The 20,050-nt window shown below is 41.7% G+C and overlaps 2 protein-coding genes across 8 annotated transcripts in view; one reads left to right on the top strand and one right to left on the bottom strand.

Moving 5' to 3' along the window:
- The window catches only part of zgc:152968 (uncharacterized protein LOC564848 homolog), a 20,964-nt gene extending 6,822 nt beyond the window's left edge, over positions 1 to 14,142 (top strand). For 3 of the 6 annotated variants that reach the window (XM_053421640.1, XM_053421638.1, XM_053421639.1), the window contains exons 6-19: positions 351 to 673; positions 779 to 922; positions 1,003 to 1,117; positions 1,192 to 1,263; positions 1,345 to 1,485; positions 1,652 to 1,765; positions 2,011 to 2,084; positions 2,623 to 2,727; positions 3,063 to 3,178; positions 3,312 to 3,450; positions 4,624 to 4,744; positions 4,955 to 5,039; positions 5,874 to 6,137; positions 13,889 to 14,142. In XM_053421640.1, the coding sequence (XP_053277615.1) occupies positions 351 to 673; positions 779 to 922; positions 1,003 to 1,117; positions 1,192 to 1,263; positions 1,345 to 1,485; positions 1,652 to 1,765; positions 2,011 to 2,084; positions 2,623 to 2,727; positions 3,063 to 3,178; positions 3,312 to 3,450; positions 4,624 to 4,744; positions 4,955 to 5,039; positions 5,874 to 5,883 (1,559 nt within the window). In that variant the 3' untranslated portion in view covers positions 5,884 to 6,137; positions 13,889 to 14,142. Of the gene's footprint in view, positions 1 to 350; positions 674 to 778; positions 923 to 1,002; positions 1,118 to 1,191; positions 1,264 to 1,344; positions 1,486 to 1,651; positions 1,766 to 2,010; positions 2,085 to 2,622; positions 2,728 to 3,062; positions 3,179 to 3,311; positions 3,451 to 4,623; positions 4,745 to 4,954; positions 5,343 to 5,873; positions 6,138 to 13,888 lie in introns of those variants that run through there. The other 3 variants (XM_053421643.1, XM_053421641.1, XM_053421642.1) reach the window with 2 other exon arrangements.
- LOC128438890 (UDP-glucuronosyltransferase 2A1) lies at positions 5,620 to 20,050 on the bottom strand. 2 transcript variants are annotated; one of them, XM_053421650.1, is made up of 8 exons: positions 19,041 to 20,050; positions 16,200 to 16,201; positions 10,177 to 10,804; positions 9,913 to 10,061; positions 9,668 to 9,799; positions 9,292 to 9,379; positions 6,312 to 6,531; positions 5,620 to 6,119 (listed from the first exon to the last, which is right to left on the bottom strand). In XM_053421650.1, the coding sequence occupies exons 1-8, from the start codon at positions 19,762 to 19,764 to the stop codon at positions 5,840 to 5,842; spliced, it is 2,223 nt and encodes a 740-aa protein (XP_053277625.1). In that variant the 5' UTR covers positions 19,765 to 20,050; the 3' UTR covers positions 5,620 to 5,839. The 2 variants fall into 2 exon arrangements, with proteins under 2 accessions (XP_053277625.1, XP_053277624.1); XM_053421649.1 differs by lacking the exons at positions 5,620 to 6,119; positions 6,312 to 6,531; positions 9,292 to 9,379; ... (2 more) ...; positions 10,177 to 10,804; positions 16,200 to 16,201 and adding exons at positions 13,639 to 14,134; positions 14,327 to 14,546; positions 18,070 to 18,157; positions 18,532 to 18,663; positions 18,777 to 18,925.

Below are 20,050 nucleotides of genomic sequence, written 5' to 3'. Positions count from 1 at the left end.
TCTCCCTCCCTCTAGTAATGACACCAGAATGAAAATCCCTACCTCTATGGTAAATTGCCTGATTATAATAATAATAACTTGAATTTATACAGTGCCTTTCAAGAGACCCAGGGACACTTGTAGATGTGGGGACAAAAAGAGATACAAACTGGTGACACCTACTGGATAAACCAAGTCTAGAAGCTCCTACAACCAGTAGGACATCTGGAGGCCTGCCTTGTCATCATAGATGTAGACTGGAATATATTTCCTGTTTTTGCACGTAAAAATTAAATATAATTTATTTTTGGGATGCATTGTGGTCAGTTTGCCTGAATGTCAGCCTCTGTGTTTTGTTTCTCATCATACAGCTTACATAAACTACCTACCTTTGGGAACTCCTGTGATCCAATTAGGAAGCAACTTGCACTTGATCCTCCCAGAGGGCACCTTCCCTCTGTCTGTTACTTCAGGCTCCTGCCCTCTTTCTTCCTTGCTGACCCCGGTCACTCCAGTGCACATGAGCACTATGAAACAAACATGCCATAAAGCTGCAGTAACTCCCGTGCAAAGATACCATCTGACAGCACCCATGCTTATTCCTGCTCCGACGCGTAAAACGTCCTTGGCCCATGCTACAGCACATTTACATCCAGCTGCCTCCACTACACCTCAACCTACTGCTGCCGCCAAGGTAAGAAGTTAGAAAAAAAAACAGGTTTGGTGAGGCCATTTTAACAGACTGGTCTTTTAAAGATTTTTAAATGTTTAATATCTTCTCATGAATTTATTCGTTCAGCCATTGCCTACAAAACGTAAACTGAAGCAGCAGAGCGGGGCCACCAAAGACAAAGTGCCCTATGATGTCAGACAGCGTTATGTCAACATGTTTACAGAGGAGTTCCTCAAAACGACAGCCAATCTCAACGAGGCCTTTGAAAAAGTGAGCATATGTCGCTGAATCTCAATCTCACTGTCGTACTGTCTGGATATTCATTCTTCTTGCTGTTTTATTGTTGACAGGCTGTTGCTGAAGAGGAGACTGTGTACAATCGCAGTGCCAACAAACTCAAATATCTGAGTATTGCTGTGAATTCACTGAAGAGGCTGAAGAAACAAAGTTGTGTTTCATCCAAAGGTGAGATTCTCCAGAAAACTGTTCATGAAATCGGAAAGAAATGATGCGGATAGAAGATGTTGTTTCTGCTGCAGATGAGAATGAAGTCAAGGGCCAAAGATCGAAAGGCAACATACCCTTCAACCTGGAGCTGTTTCAAGCAAATGGTGAGAATCGCTTTCCAAATCTTCTTGGATTCAAATGTCTTTTTAAAGGGAAGCTTCTCAGTGTATTAATTTCCTCGGCAGATGATGTGGCTTTGTACGAGAGTTTGAAGGATTATATTTTGACTGAGAGAAGGCTGATCGGGTGCAACTATCCTGTCCAGCACCCGGAAAAGGCCGGCTCTGCTGCTCTTTTTACCGACAATAAGAAAGGCAGCACAGACCGTAAGTGAACAACCTCACCACTCCAGCTTCACTCAAGCCCCCTCAAAACACAAGTGGATGTTGTTCTCACATTGTGTCACTAGAGGGCACCTGTAAGTTGGAGCTGTAGCATCTCAGCACATTTCTCTGGTAATGAGCTTTTTCTTTTCTGTTTGGTTGGTAAAAGCCTTGAAGAGGATCTGCTGTCGATGTGGGGCCACATACTCTGTTTGCCTAACAGGCAAACACATCCGCAAGGAGGAGTGCAACTACCACTATGGGAAAGTAGTAAGGAACAAAGGTGAGTATAGGATTGCAGGGCTACAACTTATAATAATTTTAAACAAATTTCCAGCTATTTTCCTGACTTATTGAGTAATATTTTGGTCTTAATTAATCAGAAAACTTTCACAATATTGCTTGAAAAGAAGATGAATTGATCGCATTATTGAAGAGAACATTTATTTGTTATTTTTGAAATAATGTGATGGACTAAAGTTCATGGAAAACATTTTGAAGTAATTGTGATGTTGGAAACCGTTGCAGTGCCTGGTGGAGTGGAAACCCGCTACAGTTGCTGCCAAGGAGTGATGGGAGCACCTGGATGTCAGGTGTTTAAGGTGAGAAACAACAATTTGAGTTAAACATTTTCCAGAACAAAGGCCACATACATACTAACTAAATTTTAGTTTTTAAACATTATTTTAAAATAACAATCTGTCCACAAAGGTGTTTTTGCTCCATATCAGTAAACCCCATCTGCACTAACACACCTGAAAACGAATATCACGTGACCATTCATACTCACTGGGCAGGTGCAAGTTCGTTGTCTACTCTGCAATCAGTTGGTTAGTTACAAAAATACTATGAAGGAGGAACAGTGGTGAGAGTTAGGTTAGGGATTTCTTGTGTCAATGAAGAGGTAGAACTGTCATTTCTGATGTTTACATTTGCACATCATTGTTTCCGAACATCTCCCTCTTTGCTTGTCCTCATACGACACAGCTCCAGACTAGTTTTCAGAAGAGAAAATACAGATATAGATGCTAAACAAAGTGTAAAAAAGGCAGCAGTGATGCATTTTAGAAGAAAAGTTAGTAATGTGGATGTGGCTTAAAACCCAATGTACTAATTAGTATTTTTTTTTATGTCCAACAGTTGCATGTCCATGATGCCATCTCCATGGATGGTTTTGTGTCTACCAAGCCGAGACATCCCATGGATACGAGTTGTCCTGGAGTCTACTCCTTGAATTGTGAAATGGTGACGTCAACTTCTTTTGAGGGGCAGGGTTTTTTAAATATTGTCCATATGTCGACCCTGAACTGAATCTTCCAGAAGCTCCACTTGATGTTGTGGTTTGATTGGTGGTGATTAGTATTCATCTATTTACCACCATTTGAAACGAAGTCTTTTGGTCCAACTCCCTCTTTTGCTCTGATTGTATTTGCTCCAAAGTAAATGTACTGCATGAAGATGCTTTTAATAGAGATTTTAAGCTTTTTTTGCTGCACAATAATTTGTTACCTTAAGAAGGATGTGGTTGAACCATTGGTCTGAAACGAGAACATGAATATTTTTATTTTTTGTCTTCATAGTGTTACACTGTTCATGGTCTGGAGCTGTCCAGAGTGACGGTGGTCAACTCTAGTTTGCAAGTCATCTACGACTCTTTTGTCAGACCTGATCACGAGGTCATTGATTACAACACAAGGTAAAGTTACTGGCTTGTGATATGTAATGTGATCCAAATGTTAGATCCTGGCACAAAAGCTGGGTAACAGTCAGAAGTGTTGACTTTATGTTGAACATCTCTTTCAATGGCTTGTGACATTTTACCCGTGTAGATTTTCAGGCATCGGTGAGGAAGACGTGAAGGGCAACTACACGTCCCTCAGAGAGGTGCAGGAGACGCTACAGAGCTTCATTAGTGCTGACACCATTCTGATTGGACACGGCCTGGAAGCAGATCTCTGTGGCCTGAAGGTGACGAAGCTCTTTTCAATATTATTGACTTTACTTTTGCTTATCGCTTCCAGAGCATCAGTCCACCTCCAATAATTTAAGACATGACTTTACTACGGATGTCCAGGAGTGTTTAATGGAACAACATGGCGAATTCCCACCGAGTCCTCTTTTGTTTTTCCCCTCTGTTTTTCCCTTTGCATCATTAATATCATCAGTAGTTAGATTAAATACCATGTTTTTATGTTTGCTTTTTTTCAAGCTAAGTACACAAATCAGTCATCATGGTAATTTTCCAGGCAGCTGAGGAGTCTGGTGTTTTTATTTATTTTTGTTGGATTTGGCTCCAAAATCCTAAAGAACAGGATGTTCTATAAACACCTCATGAAAAGCGACAACCTGTGGAGTTGGTTCACACTCGTGCTACAGATGTGAGGGGTTTGGGATTTTGGAAGCTAATAAGCACGGTTTGCCAATGTTGGGATGTTTCTACTGTGACTTTAAAGCATCAGATTTAAGAGCTGCTTGAATTATGACAAAAAAAACAATGGGCAAGATGAACTGTAGTCTAATGTTGCAGCTGCTTCCGTGTAATATAAGACAGCATGCAACCTTATTTTACCCACTTTGGCTGCAGTGTTGGTAAAGTTTCTCTGTAGTTTTCTAATGACAGTTATCAGTGGCCGTGATGATTTATCTAGATTAATACCAGTGGTGTGAGAAGTACGATCATGAGTATAAGACTGTGTAGAATTACTGTTTTGGGTTAAAGTCCTGGATTCAAAATCTTAAATCAAATCACAATATTAACACAATGTACTGGAATCACTCGCGTGCAATGAATCACGATGGGATTATAGTTATTGATGCATAAGTGTTTGTGTCACAGCAGCTGGTAAAGGTAACTTAACATTCAATGACTATATATAGCTCTGGGATTTACGTGTATTAATCAAACCTAAAAAGTGTATTTGAACCTCAGCTGTGAGATAAATGTAATGGAGGACAAAGTACAATATTTCCTCCGAACTGTAGAAGTATAAAGTATCAGAAGTGGAAATCATGTACTAGTACCTCTCACTTACTTTTCACCAATTAAAGCCAAACTTAATTTCAAGGTTAATTATGAAGTATGTTTAATTTTCATATTACTATTAGTGCCGACAGCTTCAGATATGCTCCTCTTTGCTCTAGTTGCTCCATGGGACAGTGGTGGACATATCGCTGGTCTTCCCCCACCGTCTGGGCCCCCCCCACAAGCTCACCCTCAACACACTGACAGCTGAATACCTTCTACGGATTATCCAAGAGAGCGGTGGGTCATCGTGGATACAGCCACCGCATAAATGTCTACAAACTACAACCCATCTGAATTTACATCCAAATAAAGACAAAATCACAGTTGTATTATACGGTTGAATCTCAACAAAATGTGTCTGAAGCACAAAAGCTGCAATTTTGTTACAGAGGATGTAACTGTCATTATTCGTATGTGATATAAATAATGATTTACTGTTTCTCCCAGTTTGTGGCCACGACACCGGCGACGACGCTGCAGCCTGCATGGAGCTCATGATATGGAAGCTCAAAGAAAGTGGAAAACTGAAAAAGTAATGGAAATAAAAAACGAAAATGAATCTCTTCACTGTTCAGACATGAGAAGACAGGAGCTGCAGTACCGACCTACATGTGAGGTTCTGTCATCTCTGAAGGGCTGTGTATTTCTTTAGTTTTTTTTTTCCTTTAGTTTGATTATATCACATGATCTATGTTGATAACAGTATCCTGGATGTCCAAGTCGGAATTTCTGCCCATGTGTGATATAAATATTTTTGATGATGCTGTAGTGTGCCGAGAAAACCTGAAGCAGTGGGGTAATTTGTAATTATATCTAAGTAAAGGCACAGAACAAATCCCTTGTGTGTTTTGTTTTTTTTTGTTTTGTTTTTCTGTGTCCCCAATCTTTTACCAGCCAATGAACATTGAGCCTTTACTGGCAAAATGGTGTCAACAAATAAAAAGGAGGAGCTATGCAAATTAAAACTCACCTTTGAGCAATTCAACTAATAACTGATGAGACATGAGGGAGCAAAGGAGAAATGTGCTCTTGTTGAAGATAATAAATTTGTGGTCTTTGTCAATGCAGAGGATTCTTTCTCCTCTCGCTACAAATGACCTCAAACGTTTCCGTTGAATACTGAGCACATGGAGCTTTTTCCGATCTTTATTCAAGAGTGCAGTCAATCTACTTTTTACATGACATTTATAGTCTTAGTTGTGTCAGAAGTTGAGGATCACTAATCACAAACGCACATCCAGGACATTGTGCGGACACAACGTGCCTCAGAATCAACTGTCCGTGTTTCACCCGTCACTTCTTTGCAGACTGCATTTCAAATCTTAAAGTCCATCACTCAGTCTTTTTCTTGCCTCTCCTGCCACAGCACATCCTAAAGCAGAAACGGCAGGTCCCGATGAAGAGGAGTGTGATGAGCAGGATGACTGCGAGGAGGAAGGCCAGGACGTCCAGGGAGTGGTACTGGTACCAGGTCAGCTCATGGGCCTGGACCCTCAAGTGCTTGGCCCCGTTGTTTCTCATGGTGAACTCGATCCAGAACAAGGCCTCATCTAGGGGACTGGTGGGTCTGTCATGGTGGATACTGGACAGCCGCATGGCACTCTCCTTGTACCTGGATGAACATGGGGAGGTAATGCACATTTTATTGTTTTGTTACTCAATTATTTTTTCCAAATCATGTGGTTTGAACATTATAAGAAGCTTTAAAGTCTTAAGTTTGACTTGGTTGAAACCCTGATCAGGAAATGACCAAGTACCTTCTTTAAAAGCCTAGAACCGACTAAGAGAAGATAAGGAAACTTACGATTTCTCTTTGATAACAGTATTGATCGCATCTCTCAGGTCCTCAGGCTTCATGAAGTTTAAGTCCACGATAACTGCTGCTCCCTTGGCCTTCATGTGGGCCATGTTGTCTGGTTGGTCAACGAACAAGGGGATGCCCACCATGGGAACACCGTGGTAGATTGCCTCATAAATCCCATTTGTGCCACCGTGGGTGATGAAGGCTCTGGTCTTGTGATGACCTGAGAAAGAAGCCGAAGATCATGAAACATGCCTCGGTTTTTCCAACCTTTTGCACAATGTACATTTCCCCTTAAAATTACTCAAAAGTAGCTATACTCATTTACTACATGAAGCCACATTCAATTTTATTCGTAAGGAGCCAAATCATAATATATATCTCAATGCACTTGACATAGAAAGGTTGAAACCTTAAAAAGCTGCATAGACATTTCTTACAAATATTGTAATAATTAACAACTAACTTATATTATATATGTCTTTTTTTGGAGAGGGAAAATCAAGTGGAAAATATAAAACAAAACAAAGCATTACTCTGAACGTCAGAGTTTTTGACGGATCGTCAGACATCAAAAGATATAAATGTGTGCTACGGGGGAGACTTTTTCAACTATTTTGATATTTTTATGAATAGAATAATTGCCAGATTAATGGACAATGAAAATAATTGAGCTCAATAAAAATTTAAACTTGCAAGACAAGGATTTGTTATTAATGTTCTCCTTCAGAACCTTTACAACAAATGTTTTACTTCCCCCTTTGCCCAGTTTGAAGGTAGCCAGCCTAATAAAGACACGTGAGAGGAAGCTTGCAGCAACATTGATTATGTTCTGAAGTTACCTTTGTGCACCTTTTCTCCACTTTGCCCTTGTTGGTCCAAGTCCACTGAACAATGTCTGTCGCACCTGATAAATCTGAGCTGCATGAGCATAGTGTATGTTTTGTGTTCACACTGGGAAAGTGTCTAAACCAGACATGGGCAAAGTACGGCCCGCGGGCCTTATACGGCCCGTTGGGCTTTTTAATCCGGCCCGCCGAACTTATTCAAATATTTAAAAAAAAAACGACAAAGTACTACTTAAAGCACTTTGTAGTTTTACTTCATTATTGAGGAAATTGTACTTTCTTGCTTTTTGTGGTTCTGGGTTTGTACCCTCGGTGTTGAATGCACTTATTGTAAGTTGCTTTGGATAAAAGCGTCAGCTAAATTTGACCGGGATTGTGTTGTATAGGCCTCGAAAGGGCAAATGATCTCCCTTGACTTTTTCGCTTTGCCCTGTGAGCCCTTCTGTAAAATGAGCTGATCAAGGAAACGAAAAAGTGGACAATGAGTGCCTAGTGTTTAACACGGAGTGGACAACAATATACTTTCTCACTGAAGGCCATCGGAGGCTGTATGCATGATATGCAGAGAGACTGTCGCAGTTTTCAAGGAGTACAACATCAGCCGTCACTTTGCTACGAAGCATGCTAACTACGATAGCAAGCAGTCAATGCAAGAACGGGCAGCTACGGCTCAGACGTTCTTAATTTACAGACTCAGCAAAAAAAATTCACAGACAAACTGCGATTCAAGAGTCAACTACCAAGGCAAGTTTTTTGATGGCATTCGAAATAGCAAAGGCTTGCAAGCCTTTCTCCGAAGGCAGGTTTTGTTAAATTGCCTTGCAAATAAATGCTTTGCTACTTGTTAAAGGCCAAATCCTTTCATGTAATGATTTTTCCATGTCATTTATATTAGTTCACAAAAACACTCCATCCATCTGGTCCTGGCCCAGCCCCTCTGTCAAATTGTAGAATCCATTGTGGCCCGCGATTCAAAAAGTTTGCCCACCCCTGGTCTAAACAGTCCATCATGTATTTAACCCCTTATTTGTGGGTCTGCTGTTGATGGACGCACAAAGCAAATCACAACGTGAATCAGGGAAATGGCCACAGCGTGAAAAATAGTCTTGAAATGTTTAACTTAAGGAAACAAAAGGATTACACTTTTGGAAAACAAAAACTCTGGAAAAAAACAGCTCCTGCAATTTATTGTGGTTCATCTATCTCAGAAACTATAGTCTAGAGTGCATCGAATGGGATTACGACCAGAATTGACGTCACAGTCAGTCTACATGGCATAGCCCCGGAGGCGGATATCTGGCGGAGGAGGAGACCGGGGTAAGTTACTCGGGGCTGAGAAGCTGGGAAGCTGGGAAGCTAGCCAGCTGGGACGCTAACCAGCCGGGGAGCGGGGTTAGAGGCGGAGGTCTGGCCGAGAAGCAGAGCCGGCGGTCGGGGTAAGTTACGAGCCACAGCTCCCTCCTCAGCTCAGGGCGGCGGGTGTTAGCTGGGAAGCTAGCCGAGGGGGGACGCTAACCAGCCGGGAGCGGGGTGAGAGGAAGAGGTCTGGCCGAGAAGCAGAGCCGGCGGTCAGGGCTGCTGGCTCCATGTCAGCGGCTCGCTTCTGGTGGACGTGCCGGTGTTTGTTCCGGGGACGTGTCGGTGTTTGTTTACGGGTAGCAGCAGCGAGCTAACGCTAGCTTCAGTGTGTGTGTCACCCCGGTTGAAGCAGCAGGTATAAATAGTAAACAGCTGTTTGTGGGGAGCTGCCGGACGGGCCGGTGAGGGGACCGTGTCTCTGCCGCTGCGGCCAGTTAGATGGTTTATGGGTAGCAGCAGCGAGCTAACGCTAGCTTGCTGCTAGTTTGGTTAAGTTTTGGGCGGTGAGAGGGGGAGGCACTCCAAACAGGTCAATCTGAAGAGGGCTGTTTTAGACAGGGTAAAAAGGGTGCTGTTTTAAATGATCCTTGGGGTATTTTGACCAACATTTTTTACAGACATTTTATTAAGACCCCAAGGAACCATATCAACTGTGGAAAAATGGGCATAATATGTCCCCTTTAAGTAATGAGTTGATATAGGGAAATGGAGAGAAAAGCAAACAGTGTGTTGGATAGCATCTTTCTTACAAAAGTAAAAGTCATGAAGGTTCTTACCCAGCAGGTCGTTCTGAGGGATCCAGTCATATAATCTGGTGTTATCACCAAGAGTCTCTGGTTTTTCTCCACTGTATCTCCACAGCACCTGTAAACACACGTTAAGATGAACACAGGAAAATCTTTACAAAATATACAGTGAATAATCATGTCGTATAACTCCCAAACGTTTTAAATGTTATTTTTTTTGTACATTTTGAGTTCTGTTTTCCTTGTGTTCAGGCCCATATCCCCATTCAACCATTAAAAATGCCAAATCACGCCTTTAACCACGAACCATCGTGTGTTACTTAATAAATCTTATCTCAATCTTTCAGAGTGATTTACACCTCTCCAGGTAGTTGATAATTGGTAGTTAAATCTATACTATTTGGACCTTTTGTGGGATCTGAGCGAGGCCCGAGGCGATCACGTTCGACTTCTCAGCAGTGATGTTCTTGACCATGGATCCCAAAGTGAAGACCACGATGCCAGCGTCTCCTGAACTCTGCACAAATTCCTCCATATCCTGCAAGAAGAGAAAAGCTGTAGTATCCCAGTTCCAACCAAGAGTAACTTCCTGTACTCCTTTTAGCGGAGTTATTGGAATACTCTGGCGGTGTCATTTAAGATTAAAACTACCTCTGGCAAAGGTTTAGCAGGTCTGCAGTGGATCCCACCAACGTATTTGAAGTTGGGGAGGAATGGACGAGGGAATTCAAAATCCCAGTAGGTTCGAATCAACCAGAAGTCTGCTTTACTCATTGTCTGGCAGGCACTGGTTGGTTTCCCTGTCACAATGCAAAAGTATCATCAATCATTCAGGTGTCGGCTTATTTTCAAAGTCACAGTAATTAAAACATACAGAGGAAAGTAGGGTCCAATTAAAATAACTCAGCTGCTCACCTTGGATTTCAGAGTAATATGCATCTACTTTTTTCCAATAAATGTTGTTCAAAATGATGTCATTGAGTAAATAGAAGGCAAAGTTCCACACTCTCTCTGAGAAGTCCATCTTGTCTGTCAGTTTGCTCATAACAGCAGGGACAAAGGACGGTGGAGCGGGGAGCTGACCACAGTATCTCTCCCAGTTATTCACAAAGCTGAAGCGCAGAGAGAAAACCAGAGGGATGCCCAAAATCTCTGCTGTCAAGTCACTGCCTGTGTAGAGGGGGTCAGCCAGGAGAAGGTCATACTTTCCTTCCTTCAGCTTCTTCATGACGGTGTCTGATTTCAGCACGCCGTCCAAATACTTCAAAGAAAACTGCAGGTCGACCGCCATCAGCTCAATATACTTCATGTACATCTGCAAGGTGTTCATTTGATCCATCTCATACATGGTGAATTGAAGAAAGTTGTCAAAATGCGTCTCTATCTCCTTCAGTGAGATGGATACCTCGAAGTTTTCGTACTGAAAGCGAGAAGAAATACTGGTGTTCATGAACAGAGTCGTGCTCGGAACCAGGACAGTGACCTGGTGTCCCCTGTCGAGCAGAGCCTCCAGCACAGGCTTCATGTTAATCCAGTGGCTGCCCTCAGTGTACCAGACCAGAATGTTCCCTCCATTCGCCGTCTGAGTGGCACAAAGTGCCAGAAGCACACAAACAAAGAGGCACTGCCTCTGATCCATAGTCGCTGTGTGTCACGAAGAAAAGCTGCTGTGCCAGATCCTTTTTATATTGTGCTCCTTGGTAAACAATTATTAACTTCACAGAGCTGGGGTCTGGGTCATAGTTCCACTTGATGCATTAGGTAACAGACGCACCTTAAACAAATGGTCCGAGGTGAAAGGTGGCGGTCAACATCAAGAATAACCTCTACAAATAGAGTTAAAAAGTCAGAACAGACTCCAGAACACCAGGCTCTTGCTGTCAGCTGGACGAGATGCTGTGAAATAATGGATAATGACTTCAGCTAAATGGGCTCGGACACAATTGCATAATCTGAGGAAGTTGTGAAAGCATTGGGTGCCTGCAGAAGAATTCCCTGGCACACTGTTGAAGTGTTAATCAAAACACGTCCATAGAAGGGAAATGAGTGTATGTTGTAAGTTAAAGATTGTTGGTCTGTTAGCATTCAAAATGCAGACAGATTATCATTAAAATGAACCAAACTCAAAAGTAGCTGTATCTTCATCATTATTCCCTTAAAGTGAATTATTCCTACATTAGTGTTGGGACAGTGTTTCTGTGAAACCAAAGGCCTACTCCTTGCCGGCCTACATGTTAGTAAAAGCCGCAAAACAGCATGTTTCTTTGTTCTTGAGAAAGTCAAGTAACTCAGTCTCCCAGGAGTTCCATGTAAAAAGCCAGGGCCATGGAACTCGCTCTCCCAGGATTCCTCAACTTCACACAGAGGTGTGAAAAACCACAAGGGTCAACTCCTATTGGTCACTCTGGCCCCATGACCTATGAGTTCACTGGGCCAATATAAGGACAGGACCCCCCCCCCAATTCTCTCTTTTTTCATCAACCTTCCCAGGAGGAGGCTGATAGATCTCTTCTCCTGCATTGCCGAGGGGGAAGCCTGGCATCTTCTCTTCCCACCCAACAAGAGGAGGTCAGAGGTGCAGCTTCCAACTCATCTCTTCAAGTAAACCTCTACGCATCTCAAGCTCTTTCAAACTCCTAGCAGCGACTCGATGGGGGGGGGCTGCTATCTTTAGGGGGTTAGCAACTATTTTGAAAGCATGCTGAGGAAGGTGTGAGCATTTGGCCATCCACTATTTTGAGAGCACTCAGTTTTACATAGGCACACACATTCACATACACATCTTAGTTTAGTTAGTACTGTGATGGAAATCTGGAGATACAAGAGGCTTGAAACAACAAAGTTATCTATGTGTATTTAATAAGGGGCTTTCTGCAGAAAGGATCAACACAGGGAAACCACAAGGGTCTAAGAGTGAGGATGCAGAACAGTCAAAAACACGGATCTTATATAGGAGGACTGAGGGCTGTCTCTCTGAACCAATCCAGTTTAGGAATCTAAACTTTAGCAGCTGATTCACATGTGTTTCCTTAGGTGATAAGAAGACATACACTATTTCCTTTGATGGGTTATTAAGTCACAAAAGGTCTCACCTTATTCATGTCATAAACAGTTCCGTCCGAAAAAAATATCACATTCAAACTATTTGAAGGATTAACATGAAATGTGTCGGTGCTTCCCTGTGGAGACTTCTAATGATATAACCCTTGGTCTAGAAATACAAACAGGTCAAACATTGCACTTATCAATCGGACTGTGCCGTCTCGCTCACTGAACTGAAAGACAAATGAACGATGGATATTTCCCATGATCCCTGGCTGTCTGAACCAACAAATCCACCAAATTCCAATAAGAATCCTACAAATTAAAAATGTTTCTTGGCTGAATATTGGAGATAAACGCTGGTTTAAATTTTTTTTAATGATCTACATTACAGCATCACTCTTCAACTTGCTGGAGCTGATTCGGACAATTTAAGCGATCCACACAACACCACAGCCATTGGTCTTGTACTGTCAAGTGCCCCACCCAGACCTGTTCACTGACCCTCAGGACATCTCAATACATATTTAACATGGTGTAGTTAGCTGAACATAAGTCATAACAAACACAGAGCAGTCAAACAGAACATAAACCTAATTACCAGTCCGATATAATATTATCTGAGGTCTGGCTAAAACGTTACGGAATGTTTTTCTTCTCCTCAGGAGAGATGCTGTCTAAATCGAATGCCTGCACCATGCCGTTGCTCAATGCCCGTAAAATGTCCGTGGTGTAGGCTAACCTAAACCAACTAACTCGACTTCGCACTAGGTTACCCATGATTCATCACACACGACTGTAGATCAAACAAGCAACGTATTCCAAGTGTTCTCTTCTCTGGCCAGTGTCTCGGCTCCAAACCGTAGTTAGTTTGATTATATCACATGATCTATGTTGATAACAGTATCCTGGATGTCAAAGTCTGAATTTCCGCCCATGTGTGATATAAATATTTTTGATGATGCTGTAGTGGGCCGAGAAAACCTGAAGCACTGAGAGCATTTGTAATCATAATAATATCTAAGTAAAGGCACAGAACAAATCCCTTGTGTGCATATTTGTTTTTGTTTTTGTGTGTCCCCAATCTTTTACCAGCCAATGACCATCAAGCCTTTGATGGCAAAATGGCGTCAACAAATAAAAGGGAGGAGCTATGCAAATTAAAACTCACCTTTGAGCAGTTCCACTAATTACTGATGAGACATGAGGGAGCAAAGGAGAAATGTGCTCTTGTTGAAGATAGTAAATTTGTGGTCTTTGTCAATGTAGTGGATTATTTCTCCTCTTTCACTACAAATGACCTCAAAAGTTTCAGTTGAATACTGAGCACATGGAGCTTTTTCCGATCTTTATTCAATTGTGCAGTCAATCTACTTTTTACATGACATTTATAGTCTTAGTTGTGTCAGAAGTTGAGGATCACTGATCACAAACGCACATCCAGGATATTTTGGGTAAACAACGTACCTCAGACTCAACATGAAAACCTGAGAACTGTCCTTGTTTCACCCGTCACTTCTTTGCAGACTGCATTTCAAATCTTAAAGTCCATCACTCAGTCTTTTTCTTGCCTCTCCTGCCACAGCACATCCTAAAGCAGAAACGGCAGGTCCCGATGAAGAGGAGTGTGATGAGCAGGACGACTGCGAGGAGGAAGGCCAGGACGTCCAGGGAGTGGTACTGGTACCAGGTCAGCTCATGGGCCTGGACCCTCAAGTGCTTGGCCCCGTTGTTTCTCATGGTGAACTCGATCCAGAACAAGGCCTCATCCAGGGGACTGGTGGGTCTGTCATGGTGGATACTGGACAGCCGCATGGCACTCTCCTTGTACCTGGATGAACATGGGGAGGTAATGCACATTTTATTGTTTTGTCACTCAATTATTTTTTCCAAATCAAGTGGTTTGAACATTATAAGAAGCTTTAAAGTCTTAAGTTTGACTTGGTTGAAACCCTGATCAGGAAATGACCAAGTACCTTCTTTAAAAGCCTAGAACCGACTAAGAGAAGATAAGGAAACTTACGATTTCTCTTTGATAACAGTATTGATCGCATCTCTCAGGTCCTCAGGCTTCATGAAGTTTAAGTCCATGATAACTGCAGCTCCCTTGGCCTTCATGTGGGCCATGTTGTCTGGTTGGTCACCGAACAAGGGGATGCCCACCATGGGAACACCGTGGTAGATTGCCTCATAAATCCCATTTGTGCCACCGTGGGTGATGAAGGCTCTGGTCTTGTGATGACCTGATAAAGAAGCCGAAGATCATGAAACATGCCTCGGTTTTTCCAACCTTTGCACAACGCACATTTCTCCTTAAAATTACTCAAAAGTAGCTATACTCATTTACTACATGAAGCCACATTCAATTTTATCGTAAGGTGCCAAATCATAATATATATCTCAATATACTTGACATAGAAAGGTTGAAACCTTAAAAAGCTGAATAGACATTTCTTACAAACATTGTAATAATTAACAACTAACTTATATTATATATGTCTTTTTTTGGAGAGGGAAAATCAAGTGGAAAATATAAATCAAAACAAAGCATTACTCTGAACGAGTTTTTGACGGATCGTCAGACATCAAAGATATACATTTGTGCTATGGGGGAGACTGATGGCACTTTTTCAACTATTTCGATATTTTTATCAATAAAATAATTGCCAGATTAATGGACAATGAAAATAAATGAGCTAAATAAAAACAAAAAAATCTTAAAACCTGCTTTGTAAAATCCCTCTACAACAGGGGTTTTCAACCGGGGGGTCCGCGGCCCCTTGGTGGTCCGCGACGGCATTGCAGGGGGTCTGCGAAATTCGCTTTGATATTTCAACACATACAGATTACTCTTGAATTTCGTGAAAAATATATTTAAAATAAGAAAAATATGTCTAAAATTAATAAAGGTGATGAGGGGAACCTTGAAACCGGCTTGGGGCTAGAAACTGCCACTAGTTTTCCCTTCTGCATGCTCGCTAAAGGTAAATGTAGAAGAGCGGTTGAGCTAGGTAGAAAAACTCTCAGGTCTTGGAGATGTTGTTTGTATGATGGGAATTTTTATTTGCCAAAAAAGAAGGACAAAAGGGCAGAATTAATAATGAAAATATTAAATAAAACAAAAGAGCGAAAAACTAATAGTTTTTAATAAGACAAATAAATTGGCATAATAGCCAAAACAATTAATTGCAATAACAGTCAACTTTCCCACGTTCACTGGTTGAGAAACAATTTCTTTGGAGAGCTCTAAGACAGGGGTCTTCAACGTTTTTCAGGCCAAGGACCCCAAAACTGGTGGAGAGATGGAGCAGGGACCCCCTACTATATAAATTGTATAAAATTGTCTTTTATATTAAGCTGGGCCTAGTGCCATATATAAACATAGCTACCCTGTTATTGTGCATTCAATACTGAGCTATTCAAATATAACACAGGCTCATATAGTCATGTTTTTAATTTAAACATGTGCTAGGTACAGGGTGGCCATGCCACTGCCATTTATAAACATACATCTTGCATACAACACTGAGCTATTAAAGTAATTCACAGATTCATGTTTTTATTTTAAACACACATGTAGAAGAGATAGTGAATCCTCAAGCCATCTCTGGATGACACACACCCTGATGGGTAGCACACAACTTATTTAATCTTGGACGGATGGAGGCTGTCAGGCAGAGGGTGAAATCAGCCTCTCAATATGTCGGATGCATGTTAATGTGTATTTAAAGACATTTAAATTTGTGAAAGAAAATTGGTTAGAAAATAAATCTTTTTTTTTTTTTACATTAAAAAAATTCTAATCAACCAAACATTTCGCGACCCCCCTGCAGTACCTCCGCGGACCCCCTAGAGGTCACGGACCCCCTGTTGAAGACCTCTGCTATAAGACTTACATCTATCCAGTAGCAGTTCTCCCGACAGAATGAATAGACGCTTAAATCAGGCCTAAGCACGCCACAATTGTCACAATTGTATGATATTGTATGATTATCATTTGTGACATATTCTGCATTACTTTGTCATCTTACTCTTCAGTTGTAGCCCCAGCTTATGTTGATTGTTATCGATCACCGTTACTTTAACGTTCTCTCAACATGTCAGCTACATGTCTGAACATTTAAGTCATGAACGTTATATATTGACGTACATATGGTTCTGAGATGCAGTACAACTACAAACTGCATTTTAATTTTGTTCACTGAAAATGAAAAAAAAAATTTTACACATATTTTTCTAGATTTGATTGAGGTTTTCAAATAAAACAAACATGGAAAACCAAATTTTAAAACTTCCTTCTATCCACATGCATGCACGCAAACACACACACATGTAGGCACGCGCGCGCAGGCACATAAGTGGGCCACGAATTATTTTGTAGTCCGAATGGTGGTCCCTTGGACAAAACCAGTTGAAAACCCCTGCTCTACAAGACAAGGATTTGTTATTAATGTTCTCCTTCAGAACCTTTACAACAAATTCGCCATAAATCAAATTATGTCAACAAATGAATAAAACAACCAAAGCCTTTGGGGCACCTGAGGGCCTGGGGCCCCTGGGCTACTGCCCCCTTTGCCCAGTTGGAAGGTAGCCAGCCTAATAAAGACACGTGAGAGGAAGCTGGCAGCAACACTGATTATGCTCTGAAGTTACCTTTGTGCACCTTTTCTCCACTTTGCCCTTGTTGGTCCAAGTCCACTGAACAATGTCTGTCGCACCTGATTAATCTGAGCTTTATGAGCTCAGTGTATGTTTTGGGTTCACACTGGGAAAGTGACAACGGATAGTCTAAACCAGGGGTTCTCAAACTTTTGCAAGATGGGCCCCCCCAAAGCTGGTTAGGGGTAGTTGGGACCCCCCTGCCGCCCTCAACTACACAACAATATATATATATTTATATAGATAGATAGATAGATAGATAGATAGCATATTGTTATTGATAGGCCTGACATATCAAGGTTAGTCTATTGTTATTGTTAGGCACATACAGACAATTATTATTACTATTTTACTATTTATTATTATTATTGTTATTATTATTATTATGATTATGATCAGTAGTAGTAGGCCTATTAGTTAATGGTAAATGGCTTTGTATTTATATAGCACTTTTCTAGTCTTGATGACCACTCAAAGCGCTTTACAGTACAGTTTTACATTCACCCATTCACACACACATTCATACAGTGCATCTATTCACAGCACTTAGTTATTCTATGGGGGGCCATTTGGGGTTCAGCATCTTGCCCAAGGACACTTCGGCATGCAGATGGGTCAGACTAGGGATCGAACTGCCGACCTTCAGGTTGGAGGACGACCACTCTACCCCTCAGCCACAGCCACCCGAGTAGGCTATTAATATTAGCAGCTATGTGAGCCTTCAAGCTTTCTTATTATAATAATCATCATTATTATCACCATCATTATGTTATTATTATTATAATTAATGATAATCGACCAATTATTATAATATTATTATTATGATTATTATCATCTGTTATTATTATGGGCCTCTTGTGATCTTTAAAACGAGCCTGCTTTGCCTTGCAAAGGTCCTCAAATCTTGTGGCAATGTTTGACAAACATCCTCAGGTCATCCTCGATCTGTGCGCGGTTGCGATATTTAGTTTTGAGCGCAGTCAGTCTTGAAAAGTCTGCCTCGCACAAATAAGTCAACGCGAAAAGGAGGATACTTTTTAAGGCTATGTCGCACAGCGTGGTGGATAGCATCTTTCTTTAAAAAGTAAAAGTCATGAAGGTTCTTACCCAGCAGGTCGTTCTGAGGGATCCAGTCATATAATCTGGTGTTATCACCAAGAGTCTCTGGTTTTTCTCCACTGTATCTCCACAGCACCTGTAAACACACGTTAAGATGAACACAGGAAAATCTTTACATAATATACAGTGTATATTTTATAATAATGAATAATCATATCGTATAAATATAGTATTTTGTTTTGCTGGAAAATGGTCGATCCTTGGCGATTACCCTGACTTCTTTAGCTGAAATACAAAATCTCGCCAAAGGTTTTAAATTTTCTTTCTTTTTGAGTTCTCTTTTCCCTGTGGCCAGTCCCAATATCCGAATTCAACCATTAAAAATGCCAAATCACGCCTTTAACCACGAACCATCGTGTGTTACTTAATAAATCTTATCTCAATCTTTCAGAGTGATTTACACCTCTCCAGGTAGTTGATAGTTGGTAGTTAAATCTATACTATTTGGACCTTTTGTGGGATCTGAGCGAGGCCCGAGGCGATCACGTTCGCCTTCTCAGCAGTGATGTTCTTGACCATGGATCCCAAAGTGAAGACCACGATGCCAGCGTCTCCTGAACTCTGCACAAATTCCTCCATATCCTGCAAGAAGAGAACAGCCGTAGTATCCCAGTTCCAACCAAGAGTAACTTCCTGTACTCCTTTTAGCGGAGTTATTGGAATACTGTGGCGGAGTCATTTAAGATTAAAACTACCTCTGGCAAAGGTTTAGCAGGTCTGCAGTGGATCCCACCAACGTATTTGAAGTTGGGGAGGAATGGACGAGGGAATTCAAAATCCCAGTAGGTTCGAATCAACCAGAAGTCTGCTCTACTCATTGTGTGGCAGGCACTGGTTGGTTTCCCTGTCACAATGCAAAAGTATCATCAATCATTCAGGTGTCGGCTTATTTTCAAAGTCAAAGTAATTAAAACATACAGAGGAAAGTAGGGTCCAATTAAAATAACTCAGCTGCTCACCTTGGATTTCAGAGTAATATGCATCTACTTTTTTCCAATAAATGTTGTTCAAAATGATGTCATTGAGTAAATAGAAGGCAAAGTTCCACACTCTCTCTGAGAAGTCCATCTTGTCTGTCAGTTTGCTCATAACAGCGGGGACAAAGGACGGTGGAGCGGGGAGCTGACCACAGTATCTCTCCCAGTTATTCACAAAGCTGAAGCGCAGAGAGAAAACCAGAGGGATGCCCAAAATCTCTGCTGTCAAGTCACTGCCGGTGTAGACGGGGTCAGCCAGGAGAAGGTCATACTTTCCTTCCTTCAGCTTCTTCATGACGGTGTCTGATTTCAGCACTCCGTCCAAATACTTCAAAGTATACTGCAGGTTGACCTCCATCAGCTCAATAAACTTCATGTACATCTGCAAGGAGTTAATTTGATCCATCTCATACATGGTGAATTGAAGAAAATTGTCAAAAAGCGTCTCCATCTCCTTCAGTGAGATGGATACCTCGAAGTTTTCGTACTGAAAGCGAGAAGAAATACTGGTGTTCATGAACAGAGTCGTGCTCGGAACCAGGACGGTGACCTGGTGTCCCCTGTCGAGCAGAGCCTCCAGCACAGGCTTCATGTTAATCCAGTGGCTTCCCTCAGTGTACCAGACCAGAATGTTCCCTCCATTCGCCGTCTGAGTGGCACAAAGTGCCAGAAGCACACAAACAAAGAGGCACTGCCTCTGATCCATAGTCGCTGTGTGTCACGAAGAAAAGCTGCTGTGCCGGATCCTTTTTATATTGTGCTCCTTGGTAAACAATTATTAACTTCACAGAGCTGGGGTCTGGATCATAGTTCCACTTGATGCATTAGATAACAGACGCACCTTAAACAAATGGTCCGAGGTGAAAGGTGGCGGTCAACATCAAGAATAACCTCTACAAATAGAGTTAAAAAGTCAGAACAGACTCCAGAACACCAGGCTCTTGCTGTCAGCTGGACGAGATGCTGTGAAATAATGGATAATGACTTCAGCT

This window comes from Pleuronectes platessa, chromosome 4 (genome assembly GCF_947347685.1).
Source record: "Pleuronectes platessa chromosome 4, fPlePla1.1, whole genome shotgun sequence".
NCBI classification, from domain to species: domain Eukaryota; kingdom Metazoa; phylum Chordata; class Actinopteri; order Pleuronectiformes; family Pleuronectidae; genus Pleuronectes; species Pleuronectes platessa.
Note: the sequence above shows the minus strand (reverse complement) of the source record. Positions and strands in the feature narration are given on the sequence as shown.